At 41.7% G+C, this 15,989-nt stretch overlaps 1 protein-coding gene across 1 annotated transcript in view; it reads right to left on the bottom strand.

Annotated features, from left to right (window-relative positions):
• Positions 1 to 11,013, bottom strand: part of LOC117246400 (uncharacterized) — a 176,697-nt gene extending 165,684 nt beyond the window's left edge. Inside the window, exon 1 of the mRNA XM_078164114.1 lies at positions 10,926 to 11,013. Coding sequence (XP_078020240.1) covers positions 10,926 to 11,013 — 88 coding nt within the window. The remainder of the gene's footprint in view (positions 1 to 10,925) is intronic.
• Positions 11,014 to 15,989: the final 4,976 nt, after the last annotated feature.

Raw genomic sequence — 15,989 nt, 5'->3', positions numbered from 1 at the left:
TGTTTTGGTGTGAGTTGCGAAGTGTTGGAAATATCGACCACGGAGATGTCTGCCTTCTCTTCAATATAATGGAACTAGATGGCACTCAGCTTGTGGTGCTCATAGTGCCAAAAATACATTTGAAAAACTCAACAGCAGTGTCTCTTTATAGAAATCATGACCTGGTTACTCAAGATAATCCACAGACCTTGTTGTGAGCAGTTTTATAGTTTTTCAAATGTAGTTTTTGGAGCTCTGAGCACCACAGGTCGAGTGCCATCTAGTTCCATTGTAATGGAGGGAAGGCAGACATCTCTACGGCTGATATCTCCAACACTCAGCAACTCACACCAAAGCAATCTAGACTGATAAATAGCACTACAGGTAAGCGGAAAGATATGTAAGGGATAATGCTCTGCTATGCTATGGCTATGGCGGTCATCAAAAACTAATTGACACCTGGAAGGATATTATCCTGCTCATACCACAGTCACTTACAAAAGAAATAAAAGATAAGAATATTCATTTATACTATTATGCTTTTGAACAAGCAATAACCTGGTTTCCTTGGTAACACCTGAGGGTTTACCTAATAACTACTGGAAACGTTATTCACATGTCCAGTAAATAGGACGAACCTTAGATAGAACTTAGAAACGGGGGATATTTCTAGTCCTCTCAGCTCATAGAACCCTTTGGCCCAGCTATTAGCCAGAAAGCTAACGTTATGCTAATGAGATTGAAAGTCAATAACACTGAGTACGGTTGACGAAAAGTAAATATAATTTGATCCAGCCATGTCAGTGTCAGTGGCATTAATTTAGAACCGTGAACAGACAGTTACCAGAACTACTTAGCAGGTGTCCGTCACCAGTTTCTAACAGACACCCTGCAGCAAATCAGAATCGAGTAGTCACCCAGACCATGGTGTAAGTATTTTTCAGGTGACCTGCCCCTTTAAAGGTAGCACAACCACACCAAATTACATGGTTTTCAAAAGCTAAGATGGCAGTTACGGCTCCTCTGCTCAGCTAGTTACCTTTTAAGGAGTTTTAGTGGAGCTGACTGCACACTAGGTATGAAATTAAAGTTTCACAAAGTTTATAACTCAGTGACATATGAAAAGACACGCACTCTATGTTGTGATATTATCAGTGGATGAAAAGGAGAAACTTTCAGCAAAATATTGACAGCGGAAAAGCACAAGGTCAGGCTGACATTTCCGTACAATGCTGCTGTTCATGTGTGATCTGCTACATGACGAGAGCAGGAGCAGAGACCAAAGCCTTTCATTGTGAGGACATGTAGGGTTATACAGTCTCTTGCTGAACATTCTAGTGTCTTCAGAGATAGGAAGAGTAGTCCCTGGTGCTCTTCATATTTCATATTCGGTTTCTGATAACTTCCTGCATATCTTTTTAGAGCACTCTTAGATTACTCTTTACCTTCAGAGCTGCCAGTTTACTTGTTTGCTATCTGCATGCAGAGCTGTAGGATAACGCTGCACTAAATTGGCAATCTAGCTTTCATATAACTATTAAAGTCATTTCGAAGCCCGGGTTATGTAACTGATGTTTCTACAGCATTTAACTTGTCATAATTTAGTCATTTAAATGCTGTCGAAACAACAGTTATATAATGCGGACATCTGACAAACTTGAAGTGAGTTTTAACCCAGGCACTGAGTATTCAGGACGTTTATTTTTTTTTTCCTATGCATGTGGTTATTTTTTTGTGCCAGCAAGATTGCCAAGTTAGTTCTTTTCCCTGCCATTCAGGAAGCGTATTTATACACTTCAACCCACCTGATCAAAATAATCACTTTATTTTTTGCATGTCATTAAATTTGCATAAAATTCACTTGACACTAAAATGGAAACACAACTACAGTTTGTCAGCCATAGTCAGCATGTGTGCGTGTGTGTGTGTGTGTGTGTGTGTGTGCGTGTGTGTGGGAGGATGGGTGTTTGGCATGTTAGCGAACCAAACATGATTTCCAAAGGCTAAAAGGAATTGACATGTGTGTTTGTAATGAGAGGGCAAAGGAGGCTGCACCATGCTACCTCACGCTGTCTCCACATTTAGGTAACTGACACTGGAGGTGTCAGCACACACAGGTTGAACACCGGAGAGGGCACACCCACACAGGGAAAGGGTGTGTGTGTGTTTGGCTGTGTTTTTCCAGGGAGCAGATTGCTTAGCATATCTTCTGTATGTCAGTAGTGTTGCGCACATTGTTGACTGGGAGCTACCACAACCCAAACCAAGCATTAGTGGAAACATGCCTCACTCAGTGGTACTTTAAAATCAAATATTCAGGACAGTGTCCAACTCACTTCCCTTGTGTAATAAATGACTACAAAAATTTAGTAAGTATGATTATACATTGATGATACATTCACAGGCCACTTTATTAGGTACACCTTGCTAGTACCAGGTGGGACACCTTTTGCTTTCAGAACTGCCTTAATTCTTGGTGTCATAGATTCAACAAGGTGCTGGAAACATTCCTCAGAGATTTTGGTCCATATTGACATGATAGCATCACACAGTTGCTGCAGATTTGTCGGCTGCACGTCCATGATGTGAATCTCCCGTTCCACCACATCCCAAAGGTGCTCTATTGGACTGAGATCTGGTGACTGTGGAGGCCACTGGAGTACAGTGAACTCATTGTCATGTTCAAGAAACCAGTTTGAGATGATTTGAGCTTTGTGACATGGTGCGTTATCCTGCTGGAAGTAGCCATCAGAAGATGGGTACACTGTGGTCATAAAGGGATGGACATGGTCAGCAACAATACTCAGGTAGGCTGTGGTGTTTAAACCATGCTCAGTTGGTACTAAGGGGCCCAAAGTGTGCCAAGAAAATATCCCCCACACCATTACACCACCAGCACCAGCCTGAACCGTTGATACAAGGCAGGATGGATCCATGCTTTCATGTTGTTCACACCAAATTCTGACCCCACCATCTGAATGTGGCAGCAGAAATCCAGACTCATCAGACCAGGCAACGTTTTTCCAATCTTCTATTGTCCAGTTTTGGTGAGCCTGTGTGAACTGTAGCCTCAGTTTCCTGTTGTTAGCTGACAGGAGTGGCACCTGGTGTGGTCTTCTGCTGCTGTAGCCCATCTGCTTCAAGGTTGGATGTGTTGTTGGTTCAGAGATGGTCTTCTGCAGACCTTGATTGTAACCAGTGGTTATTGTTCGTTACTGTTGCCTTTCTATCATCTTGAACCAGTCTGGCCATTCTCCTCTGACCTCTGGCATCAACAAGGCATTTTCACCCAGAGAACTGCTGCTCACTGGATATTTTCTCTTTTTGGGACCATCCTCTGTAAACCCTAGAGATGGTTGTGTGTGAAATCCCAGTAGATCAGCAGTTTCTGGAACAACCATGCCACGTTCAAAGTCACTTAAATCACCTTTCTTCCCCATTCTGATGCTCAGTTTGAACTTCAGCAGGACGTCTTGACCATGTCTACATGCCTAAAATCATCAGCAAATCTAACCTGCATGTCAATGACCTGCAGGAAAATCCATTTATGCTTGTGGAGAACATGTTAGCTCCACACAGAGAGGCCTGTCCTGACCTCCATGCTGTGAGACCCCAGTGCTGCTGGTAAAGAAGATGAATTTCTTGAATAAACATAGGAAGAGAGAGGACGGAAATGATGAATGAATCCAAAAAGCAAAGATGCGTGTGAACATGTTTTCTCATTTGGTGGAGATGTCTCTCCTCTCTCCTGCTCTCTTGTCTATTTCCCTCCTCTCCTCTTGTCCTCTGCTCTTTTTCGCCTCTTCTCCTACTATTTCCCAGCCCACACAAACACACCAGCTCTGTTGATATTCACAACAGAATTCTACTCTGTTGTTTTATGTGCTCTCTAAACTACTTAGTGACAAATGTGCTTTTTTTTTTTTTTTTTTACATCACTCTCCCCTCTCTCACGTGTAATTTCTCTCCCTCTGGGCGACACCAGATGCCTGAACTTGAATTTAAATGATTTGCAGACAGATTTCTTGCCATACAACTCAGGTTTGCATCTGAAGTGAGGGATCAAAGTCTTTCTGGTTAAACCCTGCTGTTAGAATAGTTTAAGCCTTCTCTCCTCCTGCCTTTCCTCAGCCCTTTGCTCCCTCTGCTTCTCCCCTTTGCTGCCCTTCGTTACTCTGATCCCATCTGAGGGAGGGCTGCAGCGGTCACAACTGCTTTCTCCTGTTTGCATCACACAGAGGAAAATGGATTGGATAAAGAAGGAAAGGATACATTTTCCAACAAGCTGCAAACTCAAACCTTAAAATCTCATCCCGACAAACCTGATTTTATAAAAGTTGCCTCATGAATGACTCACTGACTTAAAGATGCTGCTGATTAAAAAGACGCGACGCTCAGCTGAAGGATTTTAATCTTGGGAAATAATGAAAGAATACAATAGATTACAGTTGATGTGATCTTGTGGGGGATTTGTTTTAAAAATCAAGCAAGGAAAAAGCCTCACAGTGTCAATGTTGTCACTGTAATTGTGCCAATTCGTTCTCTTCATAATGTAGATTTGTTTCAATTACAGTGACAGTATTACACACTTAATTTACATATTTTCATTAAATCTGGGCTCGTAATCAGCACGACATCAACTTGTGATTTACTGGAGCTGGAGCTAATTACACAGGGATTGAGTGGGAATGCTCAAAATGCTTGTTAAGTAAGTCGACAGTAAGGGAGAGCTCCAAGAGATCAGAAAAGCTCAGACAAGAAATGAAAATGGACAAATGTCTAATGCAGTGATTGAGGAATCAAATATGTCTCACTGAAACTGAAAAAAGTAAAAAGGAATAGTTCAATGACCTGACGATATCTGACCTGAAGTTGTTTTGTGGTGCATCGTCGTGACTTTGTGTCTCTTTGTGGTTGCTTTGCCCATTGTTGTATGTATTCTGTGTCTCTTTACAGTTATTTTGCATCTTTTTGGGGTCTTTTTATGTCACTTTTTATGTCTTCATCTGGCCACTAAGTTTAAATTTGACATTTGGCATTTTGCAAGTGAAGGCCAGGGCCCTCACTGACACTTCAGACCCCTGGACCTGTGCCCAGTAGGCCTGTTCAGTAATCCATCCATAGCTGAATCGTCCAAAATGCTTTCCTTGATCTTTTCTTTTCCTCCCAAGGTTTGTTGGGGTTTGTCAGAGTTGTTCAGGCAAAACAAGCAGAGGTTAAGAGGAAGTAACAGTTAGTGGTCAATCAGTCATTGGGTAATAATTGGTAACTGTGAACTCAAGAAAAAAAAGGTTGTTTAATCGATTTTATTCACAGATATTAACCCTTTGAAACCTGAGCAAGTTGGCTTTATTTCTTTGAAAAATGCAGGAAGAAGGCAACGACAGAAGAAGTGACCCAAAATATTGCAAGAAATGAGTAAAAAATAAAATAAGAAGTAATTTATTATAAAAAAAGAAACAAACAAACAAGGAAATGACTTGGACAAAAAGTGCTTAAAAATTCTAACAATTCTTTAACATAATTTTTTATTATTATTTTCTTTAAATATATTTTTATTTTATTATTTTCTTTTATTTATTAATTTTTTATTTTATTTATCTATTTTCTTTATTTTTATTATTATTTTTATCTTTACCATAATTTTAAATATGTAATAATAACAATGACTATAAATATAGTTTTTCCCTATTTTTTAAAAAAAAAATTTTTCTAAATCTATTCATTTAAAATTTGTGGGACATTTCTGGCCAAGTTGCTCATTGCCTTTTTCCCCCATGCTTTTGAAAGAAATAGCACCAATTTGCTCGGATCGGAGTTCAAAGGTTTATATATTTGTGAAAGGCGTCTGAAAGCAGCACTATAAAAGTAATGTGACGTCAGGTTTCAGTGGGTTAATGGTTACCTGATGATTGATTAAAGGAGCTGTGTGTGACATTCAGATTTTGTCTTTGATTCAGAGTCTGAGCCAAGAGTGTCTGCGCACAGCTCTTGACATGGAGGTGTCTTAGCATGCGGCTTACAGAGCGAACTGTGCTAACAACGACAACAGTGGTGACTAGGGTTGTCTTGATTTACAGTTTTCTGGTCCAGTCCTGTGTACCAGATTAAACTGGTTTGATTCAAAAGTTCTGGCAAATTAAAAAGAAGCCTACATCAGCAACCTGTGCTGATGGTGTCACAGCTGTAAGTCCAAGTCATTGGATTGTATTAATAATAAGCAATATCACAACATGATTAATATAATATTTTATTGATAAATGGACTAATGGAGCTATCAAATATCAGTACAGGTGGGAGCGGGGGAAGGGCAGCACACGCTGTGTTTGTTTACTTGAAAGTTCTTTTTTTTTTTTGGGGGGTGACGAGAGGAGATAGGAGTTAGTCTCTCTAGAAAACCCTCTTTGAAAGTGTTGCAATGGACGAGGAATTGCTGATTCATGAAGTTGAAATTAAAAAATATCTTTATGATATCTTTTTATTTCACTACAAAAACCTAAAAAAGGTGGCAGCTGGCTGGAGGGAGATTGAAGGGAAGCTAAAAGTTTCTGGTAAGGTAAACGACCATCACTAATAATGAGCTAGGGTACTTGCTGTTGGCTAAATTGTTTGTAATTTTTGGTCTCTGTTTATTGTTTTAAAACAAACGGAAAAAAAAAAAAAATCTTGAGCGCACAGCTGATAGCTATGTGGTTTGTGTATGATGTAACAGAGGTGCATATTTAATGGAATTAATGTGGAAAGAGAGATTGGACGACTCTCAGATGGCGTTGTCAGTGGTAACTGCCATGTGAGCATGGTGCAGAGCGGCGGCGATTTGCTAGACAGTGGGAAACACACAGGGACCGCCATGCACTAACATGCACATGCCGCTGGACTGCTCAGATTACAACATACCAACCCAGTCTTTCTCCAAAGTTGTCAAAATCAAGTGCTTTGGCAGTGACTTGCAGCATCAGACACTGACGAAGAAAGTCATCCTTCAACATCGGCATGATATATGGCTGGACGCTGTTATAGTTTAACGACAGCCAGCAGCGTCAGAGGGTAAATGCGGTGAGTAAGGAACGAAAGTTAAGGTGATGAAAGTCCAAGTAGGGTGGGTGTGTCGAACAAACACCGATTTTCACCCAGTAGAGCAGTTTTTGCATCCCGAAAGATTCTAAAGCCAAACCGTGTTCTTTTTTCCGAAACCCATCCACATGTTTTTGTTGCCTAAACTCAATCGTGAGCGTCAGTTGTTAAAGGAAAAAATAAACGGCAATTTGCGTTGTTGTACTAATGTAGTGCGTTTATTTTGAGAGAGACGACAAAACAACTAATTTCCTGTGAAAATGGAAGTGTATTGTCAAAGAAGACAATACATGTAACAGGTGCAACTTGACACGGCGTTCCAGAACGTTACCCAGGGTACCTTTCACATTGTATCTGGTTGTGAATGGTCCATGACCAAACGTCGATATGTGATGAGGTTGGAGTGAGAATGTGTTGAACATACACCAAGAAATTACTGCCTCTGCTCAGGACGCCATTACTCCACTATATCTTTACATAGCAAATAGTTGTTTCTAAATGTTGCATACAGTACCTTTAATATAGTATGCCCCGTCAGTTCCCTAGTAACTCATCATTTTTTTGAGTTCTTTGGCAACTACCCAGATTTTTGTGCACCATATTATAAATTATTATCAAATAAATGATAACGAAAACTGCATAAAAGACAAGAATCTGTACTGAATCCTTCAACCTACTGCAACTTTTCAGAGGAAATCAAGTTGACCCAGAGGGAGAGATGGTGCTCCAGATGCTCAGAATGTAAATGGTGTTGAAATGACTGATGTCTGCCTGAAATCTCCAGACACTGTAACTGAAGCCACGTGCAGCCTGGAAATGCCTTCTCAGAGGAGTTCAGTTATAGCATGTTAGCAACTGTGTGAAAGTCAAGTCGAGGTTAATGAGCACACAAGCACAACTGTTTCTGTGCTCTTTGTTTAGTCTGGTCACATTTCGTTCTTGTATTTCTGGCTACTGCTGTCTTTGTCATTGCTAGGCTCTGGAAACATGATGAATGTGGGGCTCCATGTGGCATAGTTCAATTTCCCTAACTTGCACCTGGTAGCAGAAAAGTGTTGGGGAATTATAAATACATGACAAAGACCCTCACTAAGTACAAAAATGCAGTTTCTCAATTATATATTTCAGTAAAGGGAAGAACCCGATTATCACAAAGAGTTTGGGCGCATGAAACCTTTTTCCCTCCATTACAGGTCACTTTTAGGGTACATCATGCATGACTCATCTCATTGGTTGTGTATTAAACACTTCTGACACTGATCATTTGCGGAGAGCTCAAGAAGTTGTTAAGTTTGAACTAGAAGCACTGCATGTTTCTCAACGCATACTTAAATCTTCTCCAATTCTCGACGAACTCTCTTTAGCATACATGTGAAAATTTTAGGCTAGGTAGTCTCTCAGACATTGTATGAATGTAAGAAGATCAATCACATTTATCTACTGTCATTTGTGCATTACCTTCTAAAATATAGTATACATGCTAGTGTTTGTATGTTAGCTAGGGCTGGGTAACAGTAAGGTATTGACTGAAATAACCTTGAAACTTCTCCAAATGATACCTGTATTCAATTCTTTTTAAACCCAGATTTAGATAAAAACCCATACTGTCTTTGGTGTGGTGAAGTCAAGGGCAGTGTATTTGATGGGGTTGGCAAGTCAGCATGCCGAAGGGCCACCAAAACCTTCAGAAGTATGGCAGTACAACATGCCGGCAACTAACACTTATTTTCATTACTGATTAATCTGCTTAATACTTTCTTGATTAACGGATGAATCATTTGGTCTATAGAATGTTAGAAAATAGTGAAAAATGTCAATTTCTAGTTCTCAAAGTCCAAAGTGATGACTGTAAAGGTCTTGTTATGTCAGCCCAAAAGATATTCAGTTAAATGTGATATAAAACAGAGAAAAGCAGAAAATCTCTGTTTTAGAGGCTGAAAACAGCATTTTCTGCCATTTTTGCATGAAAAATTACCTACGTGATTAATCGACTAGCAAAAATAATTGGCAATTTTTTTTCCGTTGATCAACTAATAATTGCAGCTCTGTATGATTGTGAAGTTTAGTGGCCTTCTACTCAAGGTTTCAAATCAAGTCATTTTTGGTACTGGTATCACTTTAATGGTACTGGTATTAATACTGGTATCATAATTTCTTGAATGATACACAGACCTAATATTAGCTAGTTGTAGCCGCTACTGACTTTTATTTATTCCACTATGACCTCTTTAGGAGGTATGTGAACATTTACACATTAAAAAAACTAAACGGACAGAACTAAAGTAAGTGAGCAGACACACTTGTTGCCTAGTAATTGGCAATATACACTGCCTGCCCAAAAAAAAAGTCACCACCAAAAAAAAAGGTCATACACTCTAATATTTCGTTGGACCGCCTTTAGCTTTGATTACAGCACACATTCGCTGTGGCATTGTTTCGATAAGCTTCTGCAATGTCACAAGATTTATTTCCATCCAGTGTTGCATTAATTTTTCACCAAGATCTTGCATTGATGATGGTAGAGTCTGACTGCTGCGCAAAGCCTTCTCCAGCACATCCCAAAGATTCTCAATGGGGTTAAGGTCTGGACTCTGTGGTGGCCAATCCATGTGTGAAAATGATGTCTCATGCTCCCTGAACCAGTCTTTCACAATTTGAGCCCGATGAATCCTGGCATTGTCATCTTGGAATATGCCCGTGCCATCAGGGAAGAAAAAATCCATTGATGGAATAACCTGGTCATTCAGTATATTCAGGTAGTCAGCTGACCTCATTCTTTGAGCACATACTGTTGCTGAACCTAGACCTGACCAACTGCAGCAACCCCAGATCATAACACTGCCCCCACAGGCTTGTACAGTAGGCACTAGGCATGATGGGTGCATCACTTCATCTGCCTCTCTTCTTACCCTGATGCGCCCATCACTCTGGAACAGGGTAAATCTGGACTCATCAGACCACATGACCTTCTTCCATTGCTCCAGAGTCCAATCTTTATGCTCCCTAGCAAATTGAAGCCTTTTTTTCCGGTTAGCCTCACTGATTAGTGGTTTTCTTAAGGCTACACAGCTGTTCAGTCCCAATCCCTTGAGTTCCCTTCGCATTGTGCGTGTGGAAATGCTCTTACTTTCACTATTAAACATAGCCCTGAGTTCTACTGTTGTTTTTCTTCGATTTGATCTCACCAAACGTTTAAGTGATCGCCAATCACGATCATTGAGGATTTTTTTCCGGCCACATTTCTTCCTCGAAGACGATGGGTCCCCACTATCCTTCCAGTTTTTAATAATGCGTTGGACAGTTCTTAACCCAATTTTAGTAGTTTCTGCAATCTCCTTAGATGTTTTCTCTGCTTGATGCATGCCAATGATTTGACCCTTCTCAAACAGACTAACATCTTTTCCACGACCACAGGATGTGTCTTTCGACATGGTTGTTTAGGAAATGAGAAGCAACTCATTGCACCAGTTGGGGTTAAATAACTTGTTGCCAGCTGAAAGATAATCGCCCATGCAGTAATTATCCAATAGGAGGCTCGTACCTATTTGCTTAGTTAAATCCAGGTGGCGACTTTTTTTTTGGCCAGGCAGTGTACAATAAAGTAATGGGAGGCGCCCAGGAGGCATCCTGATCAGATGCCTGAACCACCTCAACTGACCCCTTTCGACGCGAAGGAGCAGTGTCTCGACTGCGAGCTCTCTGCGGATATCCGAGTTTCTTACCCTATCTCTAAGGCTGAGCCAAACCACCCTTCAGATGAAACTCATTTCAGCCGCTTGTATCCACAACCTCATTCTTTCGGTCACTACCCAGATCTCATGACCATAGGTGAGGGTTGGGACGTATGTGGACCTGTAAATCGAAAGCTTTGCCTTCCGGCTCTGCTCCTTTTTCAGCACGGCGCAGCACCCGCATCACTGCAGATGCTGCACCAAACTGCCGATTCATCTCGTGCTCCATTCTACCCTCACTGGTGAACAAGACCCTGAGACAGTTAAAATCCCTCGCTTGAGGCCAACCCAGAGGAGGCAATCCACCGTTTTCTGGCAGAGAACCCTGGCCTCAGATTTGGAGATGCTGACTCTCATCTCAGCCGCTTCACACTCAGCTGCAGACCGCCCCAGTGCCTACTGAATGTCATGATGTGATGATGCCAACAGAGCCACAACATCTGCGAAAAGCTGAGATGCAATTCTGGTGTGTCGCACTGGTAGGAGGCCCCGGGGCAGACCCAGAACACGCTGGAGGGATTACATATCTCATCTGGCCTGGGAACGCCTTGGGATCCCTCAGGGGGAGCTGGAAAGTGTTGCTGGGGAGAGGGACGACTGGGGTGCTTTGCTTGGCCTGCTGCCCCCTGCAACTGAGCCCCGGATAACGGGATGAAAATGGATGGATGGGTGAACAATACAATAAATGATAATACAATAATTACAACTAATTAGCCTCATTGTCCAAATCAAAAGCAGCGCTGTAAACCACCTTATCTGTTCTGGTGTGATGCCTGCATTGTATGTTTATTAGGCTGAACACAGTCGGCTATTCACGGCAGCTGTTGACCAAAATCAGAGAAGCTCCAATATGGCTGCCAGGCAGTGTGTTGTGTTATACAGAATCCCTGTAGGATAGTATTCTTTATTTGCTCGAGTAAATCACATCTGCTTCCTCTGTGGCTTTTTTTTTTATTTCAAGTATGAGTCTGTGTCCCAAATCATATCTGTTTTCACATCCTTACTTTTTCGTCTCCCAGGGGCTTAAGTGGTGCAGTACCCGACATGTTTCACTAACACTGAGCGGAGTACATGGTTTGAAGGCATGTCTATGGAAATTTGCTTTGGTCAACTAGGGAGACGAAGGCAGGAAGAGGAAGAATGCAGGGTGTTTTAGAGCTGTAAAAAGCACACAAACACACAAATATACACTTGTGAATCATTTATTCACTCATACACATGTTACCGCACTGACATGCATCACATACAGTACAGGCCAAAAGTTTGGACACACCTTCTCATTCAATGCGTTTTCTTTATTTTCATGACTATTTACATTGTAGATTCTCACTGAAGGCATCAAAACTATGAATGAACACATGTGGAGTTATGTACTTAACAAAAAAAGGTGAAATAACTCAAAACATGTTTTATATTCTAGTTTCTTCAAAATAGCCACCCTTTGCTCTGATTACTGCTTTGCACACTCTTGGCATTCTCTCCATGAGCTTCAAGAGGTAGTCACCTGAAATGGTTTTCCAACAGTCTTGAAGGAGTTCCCAGAGGTGTTTAGCACTTGTTGGCCCCTTTGCCTTCACTCTGCGGTCCAGCTCACCCCAAACCATCTCGATTGGGTTCAGGTCCGGTGACTGTGGAGGCCAGGTCATCTGCCGCAGCACTCCATCACTCTCCTTCTTGGTCAAATAGCCCTTACACAGCCTGGAGGTGTGTTTGGGGTCATTGTCCTGTTGAAAAATAAATGATCGTCCAACTAAACGCAAACCGGATGGGATGGCATGTCGCTGCAGGATGCTGTGGTAGCCATGCTGGTTCAGTGTGCCTTCAATTTTGAATAAATCCCCAACAGTGTCACCAGCAAAACACCCCCACACCATCACACCTCCTCCTCCATGCTTCACAGTGGGAACCAGGCATGTGGAATCCATCCGTTCACCTTTTCTGCGTCTCACAAAGACACGGCAGTTGGAACCAAAGATCTCAAATTTGGACTCATCAGACCAAAGCACAGATTTCCACTGGTCTAATGTCCATTCCTTGTGTTTCTTGGCCCAAACAAATCTCTTCTGCTTGTTGCCTCTCCTTAGCAGTGGTTTCCTAGCAGCTATTTGACCATGAAGGCCTAATTCGCGCAGTCTCCTCTTAACAGTTGTTCTAGAGATGGGTCTGCTGCTAGAACTCTGTGTGGCATTCATCTGGTCTCTGATCTGAGCTGCTGTTAACTCTTAGACTTTTGGTCTTCCTTTCCTGGGTCGGTCCTCATGTGTGCCAGTTTCATTGTAGCGCTTGATGGTTTTTGCGACTCCACTTGGGGACACATTTAAAGTTTTTGCAATTTTCCGGACTGACTGACCTTCATTTCTTAAAGTAATGATGGCCACTGGTTTTTCTTTAGTTAGCTGATTGGTTCTTGCCATAATATGAATTTTAACAGTTGTCCAATAGGGCTGTCGGCTGTGTATTAACCTGACTTCTGCACAACACAACTGATGGTCCCAACCCCATTGATAAAGCAAGAAATTCCACTAATTAACCCTGATAAGGCACACCTGTGAAGTGGAAACCATTTCAGGTGACTACCTCTTGAAGCTCATGGAGAGAATGCCAAGAGTGTGCAAAGCAGTAATCAGAGCAAAGGGTGGCTATTTTGAAGAAACTAGAATATAAAACATGTTTTCAGTTATTTCACCTTTTTTTGTTAAGTACATAACTCCACATGTGTTCATTCATAGTTTTGATGCCTTCAGTGAGAATCTACAATGTAAATAGTCATGAAAATAAAGAAAACGCACTGAATGAGAAGGTGTGTCCAAACTTTTGGCCTGTACTGTACATACAAACAAGCAACCCAAAACACACTTCCATGACAGACATCACCAAAAAATACACGCACTTAATGCTGCCCATGCCCACTCACATTCAAGCACAGATGGAAAGCTGAATATGCCCAGTGCGCGCGCACACACACACACACACACACACACACACACACAAAGTGAATTGAGTGTGTGGGCAGTGACAGGCGTGCTGCAGCACACAGGGACAAGGAGAAGGAAAGGGAAGGGGTGTGCTCCAAAAGCCAATGAGAGCTGACAAGTCTCCCCATAGGCTTACAACAGCCCAGCAGTCTGCTCTGAGTGTGTGTATGTATATATCTATATGTGTGTGTGTGTGTGTTCAAGTGTGTCAGAAAGACAGAGAGACAGAAATCGGCAAAAGAAAGAGGAAGAGGGGAGAAACTGGGAGTCAGACAGAGTTTAAGGCAAAAGAAAAATGAAAATGCAACAAAGATTGTCTTTTGATTGATATCTTTTAAGAAAATTGCACAAAAATCTTTTACATGTCACAATTTAAAGTTATAATCCACAAGATTTTCATGAAATCAGACCCCATTTTGATAATATTGTCAGCGTTTTTTCTGCCATTCATTCACATAGTTTTTATTGGCAGTGGTGGAGTCTGCCACTCCTGCTCTGGATGAACATTGCTTTGACAGGCACAAGGGATTCAGGAAAACCATGTGTGCATGTAATCCTTCTCCGAGTCCCACTGTTTACTGTTCACTGTCTTTACACCGTGTCAGAGCTACATTTAGTTCCTGCTGTGTGAACGTCCCACTGCCACTGCTTCTTAGAAAAAGAGTTAAATTGCCGAAACCAGGTTGGCCTTCACCGTGAACCAGCCACACAATGTGTTTGTTGCTGAATTAGCATGGGCCGCAATTCTTCATCAAAATGCAAAACGTTCATTCACTGCTTTTTATTTAACAGCGTATAATTTTTAATGTCTTGCAGGGGAGTAATGGAACCAGAAGGAGCAGCATCAGTGAGCTGTTAGATCAAGAACTGCAGGCTGCACATCTCCAGCTCCTCAGCAAGGTAACAAACTCCACAGTAGCCTGCTGTTGTGCATAAAACTAATAGTGAGTAACATTAATTCATTCATTTTCTGAAACCGCTTATCCTGTTATAGTGTTCACTAGACTATCACAGGGCTGACACATAGAGATGGGCAACCATTCATGCTCACATTCACACCTATGGACAATTTAGAGTCACCAGTTAATCTAATTTACATGTTTTTGGACTGTGGGAGGAAGCTGGAGTACCCTGAGAAAACCCACGCTGACAACCCCCCACCCTGGGTCTGAACCAGGAACCTTGATGCTGTGAGGTGACAATGTTAACCCCTGAACCACAGTGCCGCCCAGTCTGTAATAAAGAATTGCATTTAATTTACTTCCGTGGTCTTTTTTACAAACTAGCTGCTCAATTAGTGTGGGACCTGTAGTTTTATACTTTCACCCTCTGTCTGAATCTCTGTTTTTGTGCCTGTCCCTTTAAGCCCAGTCTGCTCTAATTGGTCAGCATTTCCGGGTCTTCTGTATTGTGGCATCTCTGTACTTTCATTGCTACCAAGGTGGAACTGTAACAGAGTGTAGCAGCACTTTTACCATAAAAAATCACCAATAAAACCTTCTTTTTTTATTGACAATATTTTTATATTAAATTTTAATAGGTTTACTCATTGCAAATTCACAACAGGTATCAAACTTAAAACATATATATGACGAGGAACAAGGCATGAAATCCAATCACAATCCTCCCCATTCCCACCAACCCCAAATAACAGCTGGAATGTCGTCAATAGGACGGTTCTCCGTCTCCTGAATAGTACAAAAAATGATAGATAGGCTGAAAGTCAGGCTTAATGTTAAAAGAGAGGGGGAGAGATGCCTATGTAAAAGGCAGGGTCAGAATAATGGGGTACTTTATCAGAGTATACACTGACAGAAAGCAACAACAACAAGAAACAAACACAAAATCTTCAAAAGTATTTCAGAAAGAGTCCCCACACCTTTTGGAATTTTTCATCTGAGGTACAAATTGCGTAGCATGGCTTTTCAAGATTAATGTCACTCAGTCACGCAGCATGGGTGGGCGGGGCAACATCCCCCAATCTGATTACAACTGCTCATCTGGCCAGCAGAGAGGCGAAAGACAGTGTACGCTGTTGGATCAGAGTCAGACATACATCATCCTCTCCAGTGGTGCCAAAGAGGGCGACCAGAGGGTGGGGTTGCAGGTCAGAGTTGAGGATTAATGATGAGGTTTGGAAAATGCCGTTCCAGTATTTTTCAAGGCTTGGACACGTCCAATACGTATAGATAAGAGAAAACTCACCTCTTGAGCATTTGTCACAGCTGGG

Source organism: Epinephelus lanceolatus, chromosome 22, assembly GCF_041903045.1.
Source record: "Epinephelus lanceolatus isolate andai-2023 chromosome 22, ASM4190304v1, whole genome shotgun sequence".
Classification (NCBI taxonomy): Eukaryota; Metazoa; Chordata; class Actinopteri; order Perciformes; family Serranidae; genus Epinephelus; species Epinephelus lanceolatus.
Note: the sequence above shows the minus strand (reverse complement) of the source record. Positions and strands in the feature narration are given on the sequence as shown.